At 38.4% G+C, this 19723-nt stretch overlaps 1 protein-coding gene across 2 annotated transcripts; it reads right to left on the reverse strand.

The window, feature by feature from the left end:
- Positions 1-2413: 2413 nt before the first annotated feature.
- Positions 2414-14199, reverse strand: cdhr1a (cadherin-related family member 1a). Of its 2 annotated transcripts, none has more exons than XM_048269024.1 (18): positions 14070-14199; positions 13890-13892; positions 13440-13535; positions 12981-13126; positions 12812-12862; positions 12584-12673; positions 11510-11596; positions 10808-10927; positions 10427-10570; positions 9964-10042; positions 9656-9756; positions 8999-9202; positions 8048-8200; positions 7754-7918; positions 6527-6594; positions 5276-5504; positions 4839-5093; positions 2414-3585 (listed from the first exon to the last, which is right to left on the reverse strand). In XM_048269024.1, the coding sequence occupies exons 1-18, from the start codon at positions 14146-14148 to the stop codon at positions 3061-3063; spliced, it is 2595 nt and encodes an 864-aa protein (XP_048124981.1). In that variant the 5' UTR covers positions 14149-14199; the 3' UTR covers positions 2414-3060. The 2 variants fall into 2 exon arrangements, with proteins under 2 accessions (XP_048124981.1, XP_048124982.1); XM_048269025.1 differs by lacking the exon at positions 2414-3585 and adding an exon at positions 3600-4474.
- Between the last annotated feature and the right edge of the window lie 5524 nt (positions 14200-19723).

Consider the following 19723-nt stretch of genomic DNA (forward strand, 5'->3'; position numbering starts at 1 on the left):
TGGGATGTCTACCCTTTAATGCTGATGCACGTGTCTGTTCACTTAGAATGTCCATTAGATAAAGTCGAGTCCTATATCTATCTCAAAGTAGCATGTGTGGAGCTCAGAGTGTTTTCACTTCTGTCACAGCTGGGAACGAGAGAAATGCTCAAAACAGATGTGGCCCGATGGTCTCCGTGGTGACACGACTTGAGCAGATGACTAGCGCTTAATGCCTTTGGAGAGGAAGGGCATTGTTCACTTGATGTAAAACGTGAACAGCAATCCCTGCCTAATTCCTCCCCCTATTAAAACCCACCAGTGGCTCATGAGCTGTCCCCAATCCGATACTCATCATGGTGATCTGCTCATTTTCATGAATATGGGTCTCACTCAAATGGCTCAAATGAACACTTTTGCTGCATAGCTGTCACTGTACAGAAGGGTATAGAAATGCTATTGTATATGCCTTTTGAACATGTTTTAGAGTGTGACATATGGCATATTGCATATGACAGAACTCAAGCCAGTTGTTTGTTTTAATTCTGTATAAATGTTGTGTAGGTCTCTTGACGTCCTGAATTTGCTTAAAACTGTACTGAGCTCAGTCCAAAAATATGTTAACTTCATATCTCTGAAAAATATGCTAACAAGTATGAATGTTTTGATTTCCGTGCCTTCCTTTTTATCCCGGTGCATCAATGCACTTTACAACTTTGTAATCCTCTCTCCAAAACCGAGTAATCCCGCTCACTTCCTATTGTACATGCCATAATTCCTCTCCATTTGTGCCTTTTCCTCTCTTGGCATTTGTGTTTTAGATTCAAAAGCAGTCTAAACACAGGGTTGTATAACTTTACAAATGGAATTCAAAATGTTCATGACATGGAATCATGGATACATAGCTGTCAGCAAGGCTTTGACATTGTTTAAAACATCCTCTCTGCTTTACTCAGGCTGCTTATACAGGTCAGACTGCTCTGGAAATATATTCTGAAATATCTATCTGCTCTGGAAATACTTCCAATTCCAAAGGATTTCTAGCATTTGTTACATTTTATATCACCTGACCTGACCTAATCTGACCTGTGTAAACAAAAGGAGGTCACAAATGTTACTCAATCAACAACATGCTCAGATGCCAAATGCTGCTAAACTGATAGGATGACACTTCATAGTGCAGATGGAAGGCAAAACATGCTCAAGAGTTTCTCAAGGCAAAGAAATTGTCAATGGAATATTCTTCAATGGCCAAGTCAGTCACCAGACCTCAACCCATGAACATGCTTTTCACTTACTGAAGACATAACTGAAGGCCAAAGGACCAACAGACAAGCAGCAGCTGAGGAAGTAAAGGCCTGGTAAAGCATATCGTGGGAGGAAACTCTACATTAAGCGATGCCTATGGTGATGGGGGCACTACAGGATAAGTCTGTATGATAGCGCGGCACCGCTGCAGGCTCAGACTGTCCTGCCCTGAACCCAGTGAGCTTTTGTACACTAGAACTGGTAGGGCTACATTATCATTATCATCCTCTTTCTGTAGGCTCGTTTCTCTTGATATTATTTTTAATGCACATTATTGGTTGATGGACTTTTAATAGTCCTCTGTTATGTAATCTCTCAAATTGAACATTCCCATAAATCTTTATATAAGTTATTCTTTATCCAGGGATCATTATTTTTAACTGAAAGCTTATAGAAACACAAATAGGCATTAAATGATATAGACAAATCAGATAGGTGGTTCCAAATAGTGTCTTCAAGCAAATTTCAATACCACACTGCCTTACAATAAAGAGAATGGAGTCTCTAACATTGCCAATGTGAATTAAAAACGTTGTAACGTTGTTGTCATGGGTAGGAGCATGCCCCTTAAGTTGGTTTTAGATTCATTGGTACTCACGTCTGCTTCAAGAAGATTTTAACCCTACTTGTCCACTATGCCACATACTCCATTAGGGTAAGGCCTCCCTACTTTCCTCCATTTTGGCAGTAGCTCTAAGCACACATCGCCTCTTTTCCATTACCAGCTATTGGCATCCCAGGACCAGCTACCAACCCAAACATACTTATCATCAGAACTCATTATCAAGCACTCCCATGGATGAACTGGTGAAATTTAGAAAGTACAGTCGGTGCATCTGAATTAACAAAAAAAAAATCATTAGCTAATAACACTTTGTGATTAAGTTGCTAGTTGTTATTGAATTAGGTTCTCTGTGGTTAACACATACTGTATGCATGTCACCTTACTCTTACACACAGTATTTTACCACACTGTCATATGGGACACCGATCCACTTCACTCTATTGACTTTATTCATTAAAACATTCAATGTGGATAAATTGTACAATTAAAACATATCAGACACCCTATTTACTTAATTCAGCTATTTCACATTTCTGTAAAACACACACACGGCACTGCAACTTTCTGAATACTGATTTTTTTTATTGAAAACCCTTATGCCCATGGAAAGTTACAATCTTTGGACATTTATGAAATACTGTACCCTTTGGAGAAAGAGAAAAAAACATCATAAACCAATGAGATTTGGCATAGCATAAAGTCCTCACACTGACATACTGTAAACCGGTATTTCTGAGATCCACTGTATTATTAATGATCCACTCTACGGACAGACCATTTTAAACACAGACAAACACTCATTCAGCACATAGCATATAAAATTGGTACATCAAATGGTTTTTATAGTATCACAGAGAAATACAACAGTGATCTCTTCATTCTGATTGAATTTGTATAAATAAATGTGAATCATTTGTAATGCAGCTTTATATTGCATGAATATCCATATTGGTTTCTAGAGGGGCCTACCAGCAACACAAAGTTCTCCTTCTGACCTGATTCAGTCCAGACACTCTGGACATCCTGTGTAAGAAACATGGGTGTAGTGGTCATGGCTGAAACCCTATGGCCTGCTGTCCCTCAGGCTGCTCTCCGCTGTCCTTTGGGGATGATCATCATCACGGACTCACACACCTGGGTCACTGCCTCTGCGGGGGGCATCTAGCAACATCCACTCCACAGCTGCACACTCATAGCAATAGTAAGAGTCAGTATTGGCTGGCCATCCTTCTCTGTTCAAATCGCATCTTCAGCTCAGAGACCAGCGCCGCGTTCACGTGATTTTCTTTCGTCTTAATGGGCCTTTTGCAGGGCTTTAGCACCACAGTACTGTAGCTTACTGGGGGGCCGGCCCATTGGCGCTCACCTGCCCGAGGGAAGCATGGGGGTGGAGGAGGGAGGGCTGGGGGAGGCATGGGAGGGGGTGGGTAGTTGTGACAGTTTGTGTTGACATTGTTGTTATAGTTAATGTTCTCTCCATTTTCAGGCTCCTCTTTCCGTCCCTGCTCTGCGGGCCCTTTAAATGCCCACTGTCTGTGCTTTGGCCTTCTCCGGATGATGCGGCGGCTGGGCAAGATCTTGTTGGACTTTTTGTTGCGCACAAACGTAACAGTAGAGACCAGGACTGTGGCTACGAGCATACTACAAATGACACAGGCAATCAAACCAAGGATTTTGATGGGATTGTCTCTACTTTGCATTAAAAAGGACGCGAATGGTCCATTGAGTTGAGTCTGTAAAAGAGCACAAAGAGAAATCAAGTCCATGGGACTGGAGCGGCTTATTTGTGTAAGACACAGAGGAATTGCAAGAAAGAGATCAACTATTAATGACCAGAGGTTCCAAGGCAGCACAGTGACTGAATTCGTCATTACGATGTGATATGAAATATTACAGAGCCTGATTCCATGATAAGACAAGATCAGAAGGGTTGAGTGCGAGGCCCACTATCATGACCATAACAATCCACACAAACACTATGTGTACAAAATCAAACTACACCTGCCTATGGACAAATGATTTTAAAATAGCCACATATTTCAATGTGAACTTATTAATTCACTTCCACCTAAGAGGCTATATTAATTTGTCTATCTGTCTGTCTGTCTGTCTGTCTGTCTGTCAACAACTACCTTGAATTTCATAAACTATGTGGTGGTAGGGAGCATGGGCCAAAGAATAACCCAATTTTACAGTGGATCAAGAGGTGGATCCAGGACTTCTAACTTTCTTTAATATGACCAGACAGGACATTTGGACTTGGCGGAGGTCTGCGCCAATTGAGTGCTCTTCTAGTTTCACATGCATTTGTTCTGATTGTGCTCCTGTACTCTTTTACAGACATAATGTTGTTGTATTTCAACATTGATGAGAGTTCTGTATAGTGATACAAGTTGAAAAACAAAAGGTTGTGAGGGTGTGTCATGGTCAGGGCCTCCGAACAATCCTTCTGATCTTGCCCTGGGGTTGGACCCGCATTTTTTTTACAGATTTGCAGTAAGTAATGGTGGAAATGAACACTGTGAAAGCAATGGCCAAGGAAACAGTGCTCAAGCATATGTTGAAAACAGTCCATGGCCGTCTCTTGAGGCTCAGGAAGTATGTTATTACTCTGGATTTGATCTGAAAATGATACAACAATGATACAACTTAAATATAAATGTAACCACACTCATTAGATAACCTAAGACATCATCGGAAAAGTCTATATGGACTAAAAGCATTGGAAAATGAAGGAACCATTTGGAGAGTATTATATGAAAACTTCTGATAAAAACATTGCTTCAATAGATACGCATATCCTATTCAAAAGAGACTATTCTGTTGAAAAAAGCTTGACATTGTAGAATGTTTAATTATATCTAATTTAGTAATATACCGTCATCAATACTTAGTTCCATGAATATTTCCTCCCTTGAATGAATACTGTTATCAAAAAATAAAATTGCCCAATATACTAATTAATTGAAAGGTGATGTTGTCTTACTGCCTCTGTGATGTCAATCTTCACCACAGTGGTGGTGCTGAAGGAGGGCGATCCTCTGTCTCTTGCCTGGACCACCACAGACCATGTGCATTCTTTCTGGTTGGTTATGTTTTGAACAATGTCCATGGACTTGATGTAAGACTTCAGCATGATCTCGCCTGTGTCAGAATTAATGTCAAAGATGTTGTCTGGCTCAGTTTTCATGATGGAGTACTCAATGACGTTATTGGGCTCTTCCGCATCTTCATCAATCGCCTGAACAAAACAGATATATATATGCATGAACACACACACACACACACACACACACACACACACACACACACACACACACACACACACACACACATACACAGACAGACACACACTCAAATGTAAATATACTGTACATCTTGTATTGTGAAAGGTTTGGGATTGCATGGTGACTGTCAACTGACCTCTATTTTGACTGGTGCTCCAATGATCATAGTTGTCTCCAAAAAGTTGTTGTTGAATTCAGGTGAGTGGTCATTGAGGTCAAGAATTGTTACAAAGACCTCAGCCAAACTGTACTTTCCTTCTGTGTCCTCAGCTTTTACATAGAAGTTGTACTTGGACTTGATTTCAGCATCCAGGCTAGCCCAAGGTTGAGTATAAATGATTCCTGACTGTGACTGAATTAGGAACCTTGAAAAGTAAAGAGATAAAAGTGAGAACAAGAGATGGTGTTTTTTTAATGAGACAAATTAATGACAAATAACTGTATTTCATTTCTAGTCATGGTTGTCATCTTGCACATATGTTGTTTGTTCGTTTTCTAGGTTTATATATGATTTATGGGACTAGTCTCAGAACTGTGTAGAATCGCCTTACTGTAAAGGCAACTGTCACATTGCAAGGTAACAGGTGTCACTGGCTCACTGGAACATTCTATTTTCTTCCCCAATCCCATTAGGGCATTAAAGTAGATGGAGACACAGGACGCTGCCTGTCTTGTCTTAGCATTTTGTGGAGAAACAATTGCATGTGTTTACCCTTGCCTCCCGTAAGGTTGTTAATTATCACAAGCACGACGCCTGTGAGTTGCTCACACAGATTTGTTTTGCCTGCTGGACTTCAGAGTCTACTAAAAGGACTCTGCCAGTAATCATCATGTATGCTAGATTTTAATATATCTGGTCTGATAATTGTCACAATGAATATCGCTCATAGATGTTAAAGGATCCCCCTGTCAAGTTTATGTTTCATTTCATAGTTGAGCATTAAGTTGAATCTGCTTTTAGGCTAAGTGTCTCTACATCAGTGAAAATCCATATTTGAGATGGAGGTGACTAATGATGAAAACATTTCAGTTATTTGTATCTGCAGGTTGAGCTGTAATAAAAACTCAATAGAATATAAATACAGTTTGAGTCCACAAAGGCCAAGCTTTCTGGTAGGATCTCATGTAAAGCTTGTGTATCAAGGGAAAATATGAAAGGAAACAGTAATAAAATGAAAATGTGTGTGTGTGTGTGTGTGTGTGTGTGTGTGTGTGTGTGTGTGTGTGTGTGTGTGTGTGTGTGTGTGTGTGTGTGTGTGTGTGTGTGTGTGTGTGTGTGTGTGTGTGTGTGTGTGTGTGTGTGTGTGTGTGAGAGAGAGAGAGAGAGGCAGATAAAGTGGTGTAAGTGGTGTGACTGTAGTGCCAGAACTATTCAGAATTTACTTACAAGTCTGATCCAGCACCATATATGGAATACTTGACTTCACCCCACAGTCCTGAATCTGGATCTGTAGCCTGCATAGATAAACGAACGATCAGAAGAAAACATGCCTTTTAGTCCACAATACAGTTTCAAAACACTTCTATGAAGCAACCATACACTTAAAGGTAAACTATGCAGTATTGGCAATTTCCTTACTGTTTTTTTTTTTTTGGTTTTGCTTATTTTTAGCTGGCTCTGTCATGATGAAAGTCTGAGAAACTCCATCGCTACCTTTTTCTAGCCGGTGCCTGGCGTGTATGTGTATTTGTATCCAGTAAAACAATTCGTTACACTCGTTATACTTCCTGACACTGAGGCCGTCGGCCCGCCGGCCCAAAGTTGCAAGGGGGGTTTTTCCGCTCACAGGCGCTAGGGGGAAGCGAGACGGCCACCATTCAACCCGAAAAAAGTCATATAACCATTCCAATGACTCTGAAGCTGGTAAATGAAGGTACATTAAGCTAAAAAACTAGCATATTAAGCTAAAAAAAAGTGCCTTTAAAAATACATTATTAGACTGACATTACAAATAATAAGGCCTAGATGTGAGTACAACAATAAAGAACACTGTCTTGAAACAGCACTGCTTTCTCTAAAGGCCTTGGCTTAAGAGTACCCCTACAGATGATTGTCAACAACCAGGGATCTGCATAGGCAGTCTAAGTTCAGGGAAGGGATGAGACAGGATGTTTGCATGGCTTGGGTCATTTTCCATTTTTTCCATCTAAATTTCAGCCTGGACATTACGGGAAAAGAGCTGCTGCCCAAACACACATGCCTCTTCATAATTTGGGGATTTATCTTGCATTTCATAACACTCAGCCAATTTGTCCCTGTCAATTTTATGATTTGTTTTGTTTGGTCTGTCTTGGGCAGGTAATAAACTAGACAGCACACAACCAGCACATTATTTTCCTCATGTTCTGATCAGTATTTTGGATGTGATTTCTGAGTAAACTATAGATTAGAAGGAGCATGTTATGACAAATGCTAAAGACATATCACTCAAATGCTCATCTTCTCAACAGCAATACTGTAGGTAACTTAGTGACTGATCACTTAATGGTAACTGTTTTCTATGCAGAGAACAGGGGACTTCAACAACACATATTCTTGTCAAATATACACTTTGGTTTGATTTCTGGGTTTACCTCTGGTTCTAAATCTTCTGAAAATCAGGCAGCCACTTACTGTAACGGTGACAACATTGGATCCTCCTGGGGAGTTTTCAGGGATTCGAGCAATATAGTACTCTGAAGAGAATTTAGGGGCATTGTCGTTGGTGTCCAGTAGGTGAATCACTACGTCTGCCGTTGCGCTGAATCGCTCCGGTGTGTCAATCTCCACTGCAAGCAACTAAAACACAACAGCATTTCTGATTCATTTCAATGTTTTTCTTTCCACCATGATACTGTTGCTGGATATTTGAAAGAAATAGGCTCCAGAAAACATTGTTTTGTCTGAAGTGCATACTGATGTGGTTACCTTGAATGTAAGAAATTGTGATCTCTCGTAGTCTATGGCTGTAGAATCTTCCACTAAGATGGTGACCTGAGCCTCATTGAGCACAGTCTGAGGGACAACTCGTAACATCCTTCCAGGCCCAACTAGCCGCAGGTTAAACTTTGCATTAGCACCCTGCAAAACATGGATTAAGATTAACATTTGATTTGCCTGATTGTGACAAAGTCTGCACTCAAATGTTTATGTCTGATGCAGAAGTATGGTAGCCCACAAGCTACATTTTTTTTGTTTTCACTTTTCAGTGATTTTAAAACAGCAAGTGGCACTGTCCTTAGAGAGTGATAAACAGAGGCAAGGAAAATAACATGATGACTCAGATGAAGGAAAAAATAGATTAGCATTGCTGGGATTCACACTGGGTGTGCAAAGAGCTTAACGATTCCTAATTTCATTTTTAATCAATTGGACATTCCTCCATTTGCGTAGTATCTCTAGAAATGCTGACAATAACACACTATGTCTCCAAACTTGATCTATTTTGGGATGTATTTGTCAGATTATTTTGGACATTTTACAAAAGCAGGTGCTTACTGATAAAAACGCCTTACATAATATGACAAAATCTGGGAAATGGAACACCTGCTTGTTTGGGTTTATTCAGCCTTTTTATGTAACATCCAAAAGAGCACTTTCATCATGAATGGAGAGTCCATCCTCATGGAGTGTAAACATCATGAACAGACTAAGCTGAAGGATAAACCTCATTACACTGTATGCATGATAGTATTATAACATAAAACAGACTTTCAGTCAATGTTAAGTGAAATGAACAATGTTAATGCTCCCATTATGCATATAATTCTAAGGGGGGTGATTTAAAAAGAGCTGATTTAAACAACTAAAATGATGATGAATTGTATTTTATTTTTGAACACACCCTCTGACAACTCAAACACAAACAATGTACTCCACCTGATCAGAGTCATTGACAGAGATCTTCAGTCCCCTCAAGATTTCTCCTTCTGGGGGGTGCTCGTACATCGTAAGCTCAAACATGTTCTGAGGTCCATTTTCTCCGTAAAAGGTGGGAGGGTGGTTGTTCAGGTCCACTACTCGTATGGTTACTGTAGTGATGGCATAGTCCATTAGGCTTCCATCTGGTCCCACCTCTGAAGCCTGGGCAAATAAGGGTGCCATGAGGGCAACAGAGAAAAGTCATTTGATTACAAACATGATTAAGCTTCACAGTTTTAGGATGTGTGGCACACAGCATAGCCAAATGAATGACCCACAGGCCACAGCACTTGCATATTGGCTAAATATTTATATCCACCTTTCAAACCTCATCCATTAACCATCCCGAAATGTGTATCATCTGGCATTCCTCATTAAACCTACAGACCTGACATGCCAAGGGGACTGACGTAGCCTACAGCATGTTTAAATTCACCTTTGATAGCTAATTGGCTTATGCCTTTTTTCTATTGGATTATAGTTAGCCTGGTCACAAGAGGGGTGCAGGAGGTAAGGAGTGCCAAACAACAACAACATGGTGGCAGATGAATATAGCACACAGCAAGCACTGGTGGAGGAGCTTTGGTGCAGGTGTGCAGTGGCAAGAAGGCTCACCTTTACTTTAATATGAAACATTTCCTTCCTTAGATGGGCAGGGTAGGCACGCAGGGTGATGCAGCCACTGGTCTTATTGATGACAAACACCCCATCTGCACCTGGGTGTGTCCAAAGGCATGATTTGATATACAATTTGTGCATCTATTATGAGTAACTTAAAAATCTAGAAGTTTACATGTCAGTGCCAACATTAGTTAATCCTGACATCATTTTTCTCTTATTATATGTTCTGTTTATACAATAAAGTGTAGTTTGTAGTTTATAAAGTAATTATGTCTGTAAGTTGCAGTTTGATGGCTGCTTACCGGAATGAATGGAATAATGGATAGGATTTGGGTTCCCTACATCTCCATCTTTAGCAAAAACTGTGAAGATTTCTGAGCCCTGAAACCAAAACAAACAGTTTTTCAAAATAATTGGCATTTGAGCATTTGATTATATAGCATGTATATATATATGAAGGGTTTGGTTCCAGGTAAGGTATGTTGTTTTCCGGGTAATTTAAGTAGAAATGTAATAGGGTTATTGCTTATTGATTTATCTTCACTCAATCAAAACAACACAACTACAAAATTCTTGATATTACTTGAGACAATTATATAACATGACTTATTAATGTTTTTAAAAATGGAGATGTAGCATTTTGGAACTTAAGTCTTCATATATATAATATTTCAAACCACACATGAGTATTGACAAGCACAGCAGACTGTCAAAGTCAATGTACAATAACATAGTTAACAATGGTGGAACTAATGTGAAACTCACTGGTGATGAAACTTCATAAACATATCCAAAATATGGGATGCCGATAAAGATAGGAGGTGTATCCTGAGTGTCCACAACATTGATTGTCAAAGTAGCAGATGCCGAAAGGACTTGGTGCTTTCCTTTATAATGTCCACCTCCATCCTGATACCACAAATACATGAATAGATAAATGGAAAGGACAGACAAACATATAGATATGTCAACCGATAGACAAATACATGGATTCATGCAGAAAGAGTGGGGGATATGTATTGTCTTGAATGACACCACATCTTCAATGTGTCTTTAATTACTCTTAAAATGTGTCACTGATCCAAATGTGCATGTGGCTAAATGGGGATGCTATTACAAACACCAGCGCTACATCGCCCATCTCACCTTTGCTACCACAGTGACGAAATGTGTTGTGGACTTCTCAAAGTCCAGAGTCTCTCCCTGCTTAATGCGAAGCACTCCACTGTGCCGGTCTATTCCAAATTTTTCATTTTTGTCCAGGCTCTAAGTAAGAACAGCACAGACAGGTTTGAAATGCTTTATATAATCATTTTTTTCACATGGACGGTAAAAGCAGCCAAGTGCCCATCTGGCTCACCTAGCCGCATTAGAGGACCATGACTAGGACCCATGTCTGTAGCATCTGTGTCGGTCAGGAGTGGCCACACTCTAAATGGGCAGGTAAAATCTCTTTGGCCCAGATGTTGTGTACTACAGTGTCACTCATTCCCAGCTGTTTCGAGTCTATAATAGCCAACATGCATAAACTGCAATATAACATACCCCACCATTGCCAAATGGTGCAAAGCTGTTCTCTAATCCGTCAGTACCTTACAGAAATGTAATTGTAATTTAATCCTTAGCTGTATAGAGGACGGCACTTTTCATCCCACATCAAATGTGCTTATACAGTATTATTACTTTTGTAATGACCAGCCTGACCTCTCAATCCCCCATCTTTATACAGATTTTCTGTCAGGGACAGTCATTAAAAGAAGGAAAAATATTCATATCACTACTTTGGCAGGATTCCTATGAAGATATGGGCGACTGGAAGTCTGCAGTTGTAGTGCTAGGGAGCATTACCTGGAGAAAGTAGTCGAGGGAACCACCTGAACCAGTGTCCTTATCTACAGCCTCCACTTTGAAGATACTGCTGCCAGATGCGGTACTCTGACAGTAAAAGCGTTTAGTAGCAATTATGTGTTACTTATATAAAAATACTTCTTATTTTAATATGATTAAAAAAGATCAGTGCATATCACATTTGTAAATTGCCATGTGTTTTACTATGTGTATATAATACATCAACATTATGCATTGTATATTCTGAATTTTACACACACTACCAGCAAGACTATAAACATGTACAGTTGTGCTCATAAGTTTATGAACCCATACTAAAGTTGACTAAAAAGAGGAATTAAAAATCATCTTTTGGAAATTGATCTTAATGCCTTATTAAAATGAGGAAAATCCAACCTTTAAGAACACCCATTTTCTTTGTGAATGAATAATGTATTGCAAATAAATAAATGTTCTTCCTTAAAATACAGGTGGCATAAGTATACACACCCCTATGTTAAATTCCCATAGAGGCAGGCAGATTTTTATTTTTAAAGGCCAGTTATTTCATGGATCCAGGGTACTCTGCATCCTGAAGTAAAGTAGGAGAGAGGCCGCACTATGCATATATACACTTTTACACAAGGCACACGCCGAAACGTGTATGTGCAAATAAAAGTGTATATATGCATAGTGTGGCCTCTCTCCTATTTTACTTTATGTAACTATCCAGGCCAGCACTCTTAAAGTTTAAAAGTAGACACATTGAGTGAAGCCTGCTCCTATCCTCACTTACTCTGCATCCTGATCAATTTCCCTTGGCCTTTGGAATTAAAATAACCCAACGTCATCACATACAGCATCCTTCACCATACCTAGAGACTGGCATGGGATACTTTCCATAAGATCATCTCTCAATGCAAATCAAACCAGCTATTAGGCTAACTGAAATAAAACCATGCCAATGGTTTAATTAAGGTATTAAGATCAATTTCCAAAAGATTATTTTTTTATTCCTCTTTTTAGTCAACTTTAGCATGGGTTCATAAACGTATGAGCAGAACTCTGTATTTGCCAGATACAAATATGACTCACCTCTAAGACATCTACAATTGCAGGCATGTTCTGAAACTGTGGTTTCTCATCATTAACATCCATCACAAACACCTGTACCTTCTCAGTTACCTCAAGAAAGAGGAAAAAAGGCAAAATATACATTGCCACAATACATTTCCTAAACATAAACAATGTGCCACAATACATTTCCTAAACATAAACAATGTGCCACAAAAGGACATTTCTAATTCTAGTGCTATTACTTACTTTATTACGGCCATCTGTTATACTAACAAATACTTCAATCTCATCTTGCACCTGTTGATAAAATACGTATATATATATTTTAGCAAAAACTGATTTAATGCACAATGACATTGATAGAAATATAATATTAAATGCCACCAATATGAATATGAACTATTTAATGGCTAACCTCTCTGTCAATCTCCTCAATAAGGGTAACTGTTCCAGATTTGGAATCAACTTTAAAATATTCCTTGGATCCTGGTTCAAAGGTCAGTCCATATGTAACTGATTGGCCTTCTGGGTCTGTTCCATTTAAAATATATATTTGTGTTCCTGAAATGAGAAAAGTGCAGAAAATAGTGTGATGTGTGCTATATTTTGAGATGTTTTAATGTACACTTGACATTCCTAAACACAGTTAAGGCATTTGAATATTCTCTTGTAGAACACAATATAATAGCCATTGTTTTACAAATCATGATCAAGGCATAGAGGTGTGGACATCTGCACTGACGTCAGCTAGATTACACCTTTTAATGAGTTCCTTAGCGTGATCCCATCTGTTTTTCGCAAATCAAATGTTCATTTTGGTTATTTTTCAGGTCTATTTATCTCAGGTTTTAAATAATGTTTGGAGAAATCTTACCAACTGGTGTATCTTCTGAGAGGCTGAACAGTGCCAGATTACCACTGTTACTGTTGGGCCCATTATCAAAGAAATATGGAGCATAATCTGTTTGTGCTGGGAATCAAAGAAATAACAACAATAGACAAAACATGTAGGTTTTCACACAAAATATTTGTTACATTCAGTAGTTTCAAGACAAAAGCATGACACCCCCATACTGAAACCTAGCACTACTTATGACCTCTCTGTTTTATCCACCTGACAAGGATTACAGGTGTATTACGTCATGCATGCTAAAATAACCTCTGATTTAAGACTGACCATGTACCTTGACTGTATGTCACATCAAATATCACTTTTACTAGGCAGCACTACATGTTTTAAGATCTAACATGACTTTGTTTATAATGAATAACACTTAAAACAGATTTGACACTAAACAATAAAATTAAGACAAAATGTACTCACTTGCTGTTGCAGCATGTATTTCGTACACAAATGAACAGAACAAAGTGAATAAGAGAAAGTAGCATGTAAAGAAGGTCTGAACAAGCAACAGTTAAAATACATAGAAGTACGACAAATTAAGAATCAATAATCCTCATTACCTAAATAATAAAAGAACAGCAAACAATAAATGTTACTTACCAAAGGTGAACTGTGCAAATACAACAAGAAGGTAAGTAACAAAGTTTTTCAAATTCTTCATTCTTGTGAAACAAGCCATGGATTCTAAGCTAGATGAGGCCAGAACTAGTTCTAAACACGTTTCCCTCTGAAGGTGGTTATGCTGGACAGAGGGAAGCTAAGGCATATGCTAAGCGACTAATCCAATGACACGCCTTAGCCCTTAGCACATTTTTAGAGCACAGTTGTCGCTACCTGAAGAAAAAAAAATCTTTGTTTCCATTTTGGTGGAGCAAAAGCACAAATGAGAGGTTACCAACAATGCAAGAAGGTCTACTTTTGCCTTTGTAGGAGTTAAATGGTATTAAATACTAACAGTGGCGTGATGGTTGTGCAAGTAAACATTGCCTTTAATGCAATCACAAAAACACAGGAGCAGTAGTTGCAGCTACAAATGTTTTGTCCAACCTCATGTTGTCAGTATACTCTTTTCTTATCTTTTAGACCTTTTCTCTACCTGGATTTCATCTTGCTTAAATCTTTATCTAACACATGTGCATTGCATTAGTAAGAAGTACAGGTTTTTTTTTTACCTTTTAGTCCTTTTCCCTACCTGGATCTCATCCTGTCTAAAAACATATCCATATTTCTAAATTGCATCAGTAAACATTATCCCTAGTATTGCTTTAAATAGGCCCTTAAAATTGCATCTCTGTACCTCAAAATTACATATTTAGGAGTTGTATTTCATAAAATAAAATCCTGTCAATGGCTTGGATATATCTCTACACCTTGGCCTCATAGTATTCACAGAACTTGTCAGCCTCGCCTCTGATGATACACTCTCAGACACTTAGACATTGGCTACAAGTTGTCGGAATTGGTTCTTTAGGTTTGTGACATATCCAGGCTTTTTGAGACTGTTGGATAAGTTTCAAGGTGGAAAAACTCAGCCATGGTCTTGAATATTTATTTTGCTCCTGATATACTGTGTATTATATAAAAATAATACCATTATGGACATGTTAACAAGGTTAAATAAAAAAAAAAAACTTAACTTAACATTGTGTCTTTGTTATGTGCACTGCATACTGACATTACAGTTTTTTTCAGTCGCTAACAAGCGTTTGTCCAACCAGTTGTCACATTTTCAAAACTCTAAATACAATTAGCACAGCATCAGTCTTTTGTGGCCATACCATTCACACATTTCATGTCGTTTTTATACGATATGCAGTCAGTGAATACATTTCCACAATGCTTACATTTTCTTAACAAACAAGCTATACCTCCCAACAAAATTATGGATTGTTTTTGCAGTATTTACGAATGTTAACACACAACATCCCACAATAGCAAAGACAATATTCCAAACCTTAGATACAGTATAAAAACCTCTGCTTCTGCAATGATATCAGTTCAAAAACAATATATCTTAGCTGATAATAAACAAACAATTGAATAATTGACACACAACTGATATATGTTGGGTAAATTGGGCCAACCACAGCTGATTCCAGTCTGGCTTAGACTCAGTGGCAGGGGTTATTTTTTCTATTACATTGACACTTATACAGTAAAAGGAGGACTTTGAGGTAGAAACAGAAAAAGAAAAAGACAAACACTGTAATGTCTGGATGAGGAAGAGGAAGAGCAAGGGACCCAGGGAGAAGAGCAGGCCCAGTGAGAGGTGCAGTGAGGTGCAGGAGCAGTGAGAGATGCAGTGAGAGATGCAGGAGCAGTGAGAGGAGCAGTGAGAGGTGCAGTGAGGTGCAGGAGCAGTGAGTGGAGCAGGGTCAGGGAGAAGAGCAGGCCCAGTGAGAGGTGCAGTGAGGTGCAGGAGCAGTGAGAGGAGCAGTGAGAGGAGCAGTGAGAGGTGCAGTGAGAGGTGCAGGAGCAGTGAGAGGTGCAGTGAGGTGCAGGAGCAGTGAGAGATGCAGTGAGAGATGCAGGAGCAGTGAGAGGTGCAGTGAGGTGCAGGAGCAGTGAGTGGAGCAGGGTCAGGGAGAAGAGCAGGCCCAGTGAGAGGTGCAGTGAGGTGCAGGAGCAGTGAGAGGAGCAGTGAGAGGAGCAGTGAGAGGTGCAGTGAGAGGTGCAGGAGCAGTGAGAGGTGCAGTGAGAGGTGCAGGAGCAGTGAGAGATGCAGTGAGAGGTGCAGGAGCAGTGAGAGATGCAGTGAGAGGTGCAGGAGCAGTGAGAGGAGCAGGGTCAGGGAGAAGAGCAGGCCCAAAGAGAGGGCAAGGTAGAGGTGTAAGAATGTGTGGTGGTGGCATTCCAAAGGCTGCAAGAACAGTTGTCAGAAATGAAATTCATGCCACTATCATTGACCATGTAATCAATGCGATGTTTATGAAAACATGTGGCCTAAATGAGAGATTAGATACAGTAATGTTGGGCTTTTTTTAGTTCCCCCCCTTTTTATCTGGCTTTTTTGCTGTTGTTTTTTTGTTCAGAATGCTCTTGTGTGTTTCATGGATAATTTGTTCACTGTAAGCAATACTGTAAAACCTTTTCTGTTCTATCATACTGTAAACAGTATTTCTACTGTACCTCCTGTAGTAAACAGTAAAGGGAAAAAAAATGATTTGCTTTTTACTGGAATGCTTTTGAATGTGAACATTGCATGTGGACATACAGTTCCCAACCAAGAAATTTAGTGTAAAAACGGTGGATAGCATGTTTTGCATGCAAATACCTGTAAGACATAAAAGTCTATGCAGTTGTTGTAATGTCAACAATAGCCAGTATTTTGAAACCTGGTGTACTTTGATTGACTGCATGTACCTTGTGAAGTGAAAACAAGTGTTATTCTTTGACAGAATAATTTCATTTTGAGTCAGATTTCCAGTGTTTTGGTAAAGTTAGTGTGTGCAGAGAAAGATGTGTTCTGTTTTGAAATGAAGAGTTAGTATATATTTAACAAAATGTGTTTTTGAGAAGAAAATTATCCATTTGGCCAATTGTGTTTTGTAGGTGTGAGTCTGTGTTATAAGTTTAGAAAAATTATCTGAAGTATGGGTAAGCGCTTGTTAGCGATTGAAAAAAACTGTAATTAACTTGTGAAATTGATGAATCCACAAAAAGTAGAGCTTAATTCATTTATATCATTTTTTGTGTTATTTTCTAATTAGGCTACCGATCAGAAAGTAACACCAATGACGGTAACACCAATGACAATTTCGAGAAAAAAATGATTTTTTTACAAAAATGGCTGCCATGTGACAGACCTCCTGTCATCAGAAATATAAAAATCACTTAATTATTAAACATACTTTTTAAATATATATTTTTTCACACCCACACAGCTATAAAATGAGTAACACCAATGACATCTTTAAAAGCCACACTTAAAATTCTAAAACAAATCATGATATTTTACAGTTTTTCTCAGTCGCTTTGGTGCTTTTCTCATATCACTATTAACATTTGCACAGCAGTTAGTGCATTTCTCAAAACAATTAGTGCAAACTGCAAAATCTAGTGGATAACCTGCAAAAGCACGTCAGTTGCCCAAAATGGATAGTCCATTCCTCAAAAGCAAGTATTTATGTCAATGAAACTGCCAGTGTCATCAAAATATGAAGTCTTCACACCATCGTTTATGAACAAGATAGTAAATGGCTTTGTCATGTTTTCATTATGGCAGTTTATTCTCTCAGTGTTTTTCCATGCAAAAAAAGGTCAGAACTTGGTGACACTACCTAAACATGCTCAAGACAGCACTATACAGTACTTGTACAGCCATTTGAAAACTACAGTAAAGTTAGAAATTGCTGTAGTTAGGAGAGTGAGTACAAGACACTGAATATGTACGTTTCACATTTTTACTGTTTATGCTCTTTGCAATTTTATGGCATTGTAACATAATTTGATAACTAGTTCACCAGTTTTGTATGTAATGACTCAAGCAATGAAATGAAGACTATGAGTTTTATTGGGAACGACTATACAGCATCCATAAGTCAGTTCATTTTGACTGACATGACAAAGCAACTGATACATGTCCAAAAGCATTTGCAATTTGTTCAGAGGAAGGAGAAATTGCTACTATGATGTGCACAAATGACTAAATGTTGTGGAGGTTGAACTAATAGTTATGAGAATTTTCATTCTGATCTGAGAAAAGCACCAAAGCGACTGAAAAAAACTGTAAACAAATAAAGTAAGGCATCTCACAAACATTATGCCTTTGTCCACTGCACTTCTTCAACTGACCTCTTGACCCAAGAGAAACGTCAAAGAACCTGTGCATTATGTCAAAATAAAAGTGTTTTGTGTAGAGTAACACCAATGACGGAATTTTGTGGGACAAAAAATTATTTAATATGATTCACATTTATAATTTATTTTTTTACCATTTCAGTGTTCTATTGATTTTATGCTGTGTTAAAGTTAAATGTATGTGAAATTTGATTTAAGAAAATAATATTTTTAAATGAAAAGTACACAGCTCAACTTCCCTGTATGATCATTATTTTTTTTAGAAATAATAAAAAGAGAAGATTAAATAAATTAACTATTTCTCATCATCCCAAGGACAGTCTATATTTATTGAATATATATAATTATGTGATCATTGGGTCAAATGAAATGATTTAAGGGTCTGCAAAAGTAAGGGACTAGCATTTCCACCTTTTTGTAGAATGACCCATTTCCAGTGTTTTGGTAAAGTTAGTGTGTGCAGAGAAAGATGTGTTAGTAATATATTTAACAAAATGTGTTTTTGAGAAGAAAATTATCCATTTGGCCCATTGTGTTTTGTAGGTGCGAGTCTGTGTTAAGAGTTTAGAAAAAGTATCTGAAGTATGGGTAAGTGCTTGTTAGCGATTGAAAAAGCGTTCATACTGTAGGCCTGTACTGTGATATTTCATATAATGAGCTAGGCAAAGAAGATTGAATGTATGTCAATCACCATACATCAAAACATGCCTCTCTAGTATTCTATTCTAGTCTATTGGTGCTCTGATATATTACATATTATTCAATCACATCAATTTAGTGTTACCAGCCCCTGTCCAACCACCTTTCCAATACAGTGTCCCCATGATGTGACATTAACCCATGTAATTTTGTTGGTTTTGTTTCACTGTGTAATATTGAAGACTTACACATGGTAAAGCTAAACTGAACTTACAATATGGTTTGTCTGCCTAAACCAATTAGGAAACTAAGCAAATATGATGCTATCAATTGTTTCCTGTGTGAAGCTTGATCTCACATGACTGGAGAGGTCACTGAGAGCCATGAAGCCAGATTATGTGGAATAATGAGTTTTTTCTTCTGAAGGAAACTGATGAATAGAAGCTAATTTAAAATGTCTATATTTTCTTATGTGTATGCAAGAGGACTGCTCTCCCTATTAGTAACGTTTCCTAAAATTTGAATGTGGCTTGATTAGCTGAAGTTTGATGGAAAAGGAACCTGTAAATATTTCCTATAGCTAATTGTGCCATATAGCATGTAAAGTTGAAGTATTAGTCCAGACAAGTTACATGTCTTTCCCCACTGCACTTCTACCGCCACTACAGTACCTGCCATTTCTATTTTCTCCTCATCAATGAATTGTTGATGACTGATGCTGGCATATATGCTGACTCATGTAAGGATGGAGGTTTAATTAACATCAAATTGCACCATAATTGATAAAGCTTGTGTATTGTGAGTAATGATTAGCC

This window comes from Alosa alosa, chromosome 18 (genome assembly GCF_017589495.1).
Source record: "Alosa alosa isolate M-15738 ecotype Scorff River chromosome 18, AALO_Geno_1.1, whole genome shotgun sequence".
NCBI classification, from domain to species: Eukaryota; Metazoa; Chordata; class Actinopteri; order Clupeiformes; family Clupeidae; genus Alosa; species Alosa alosa.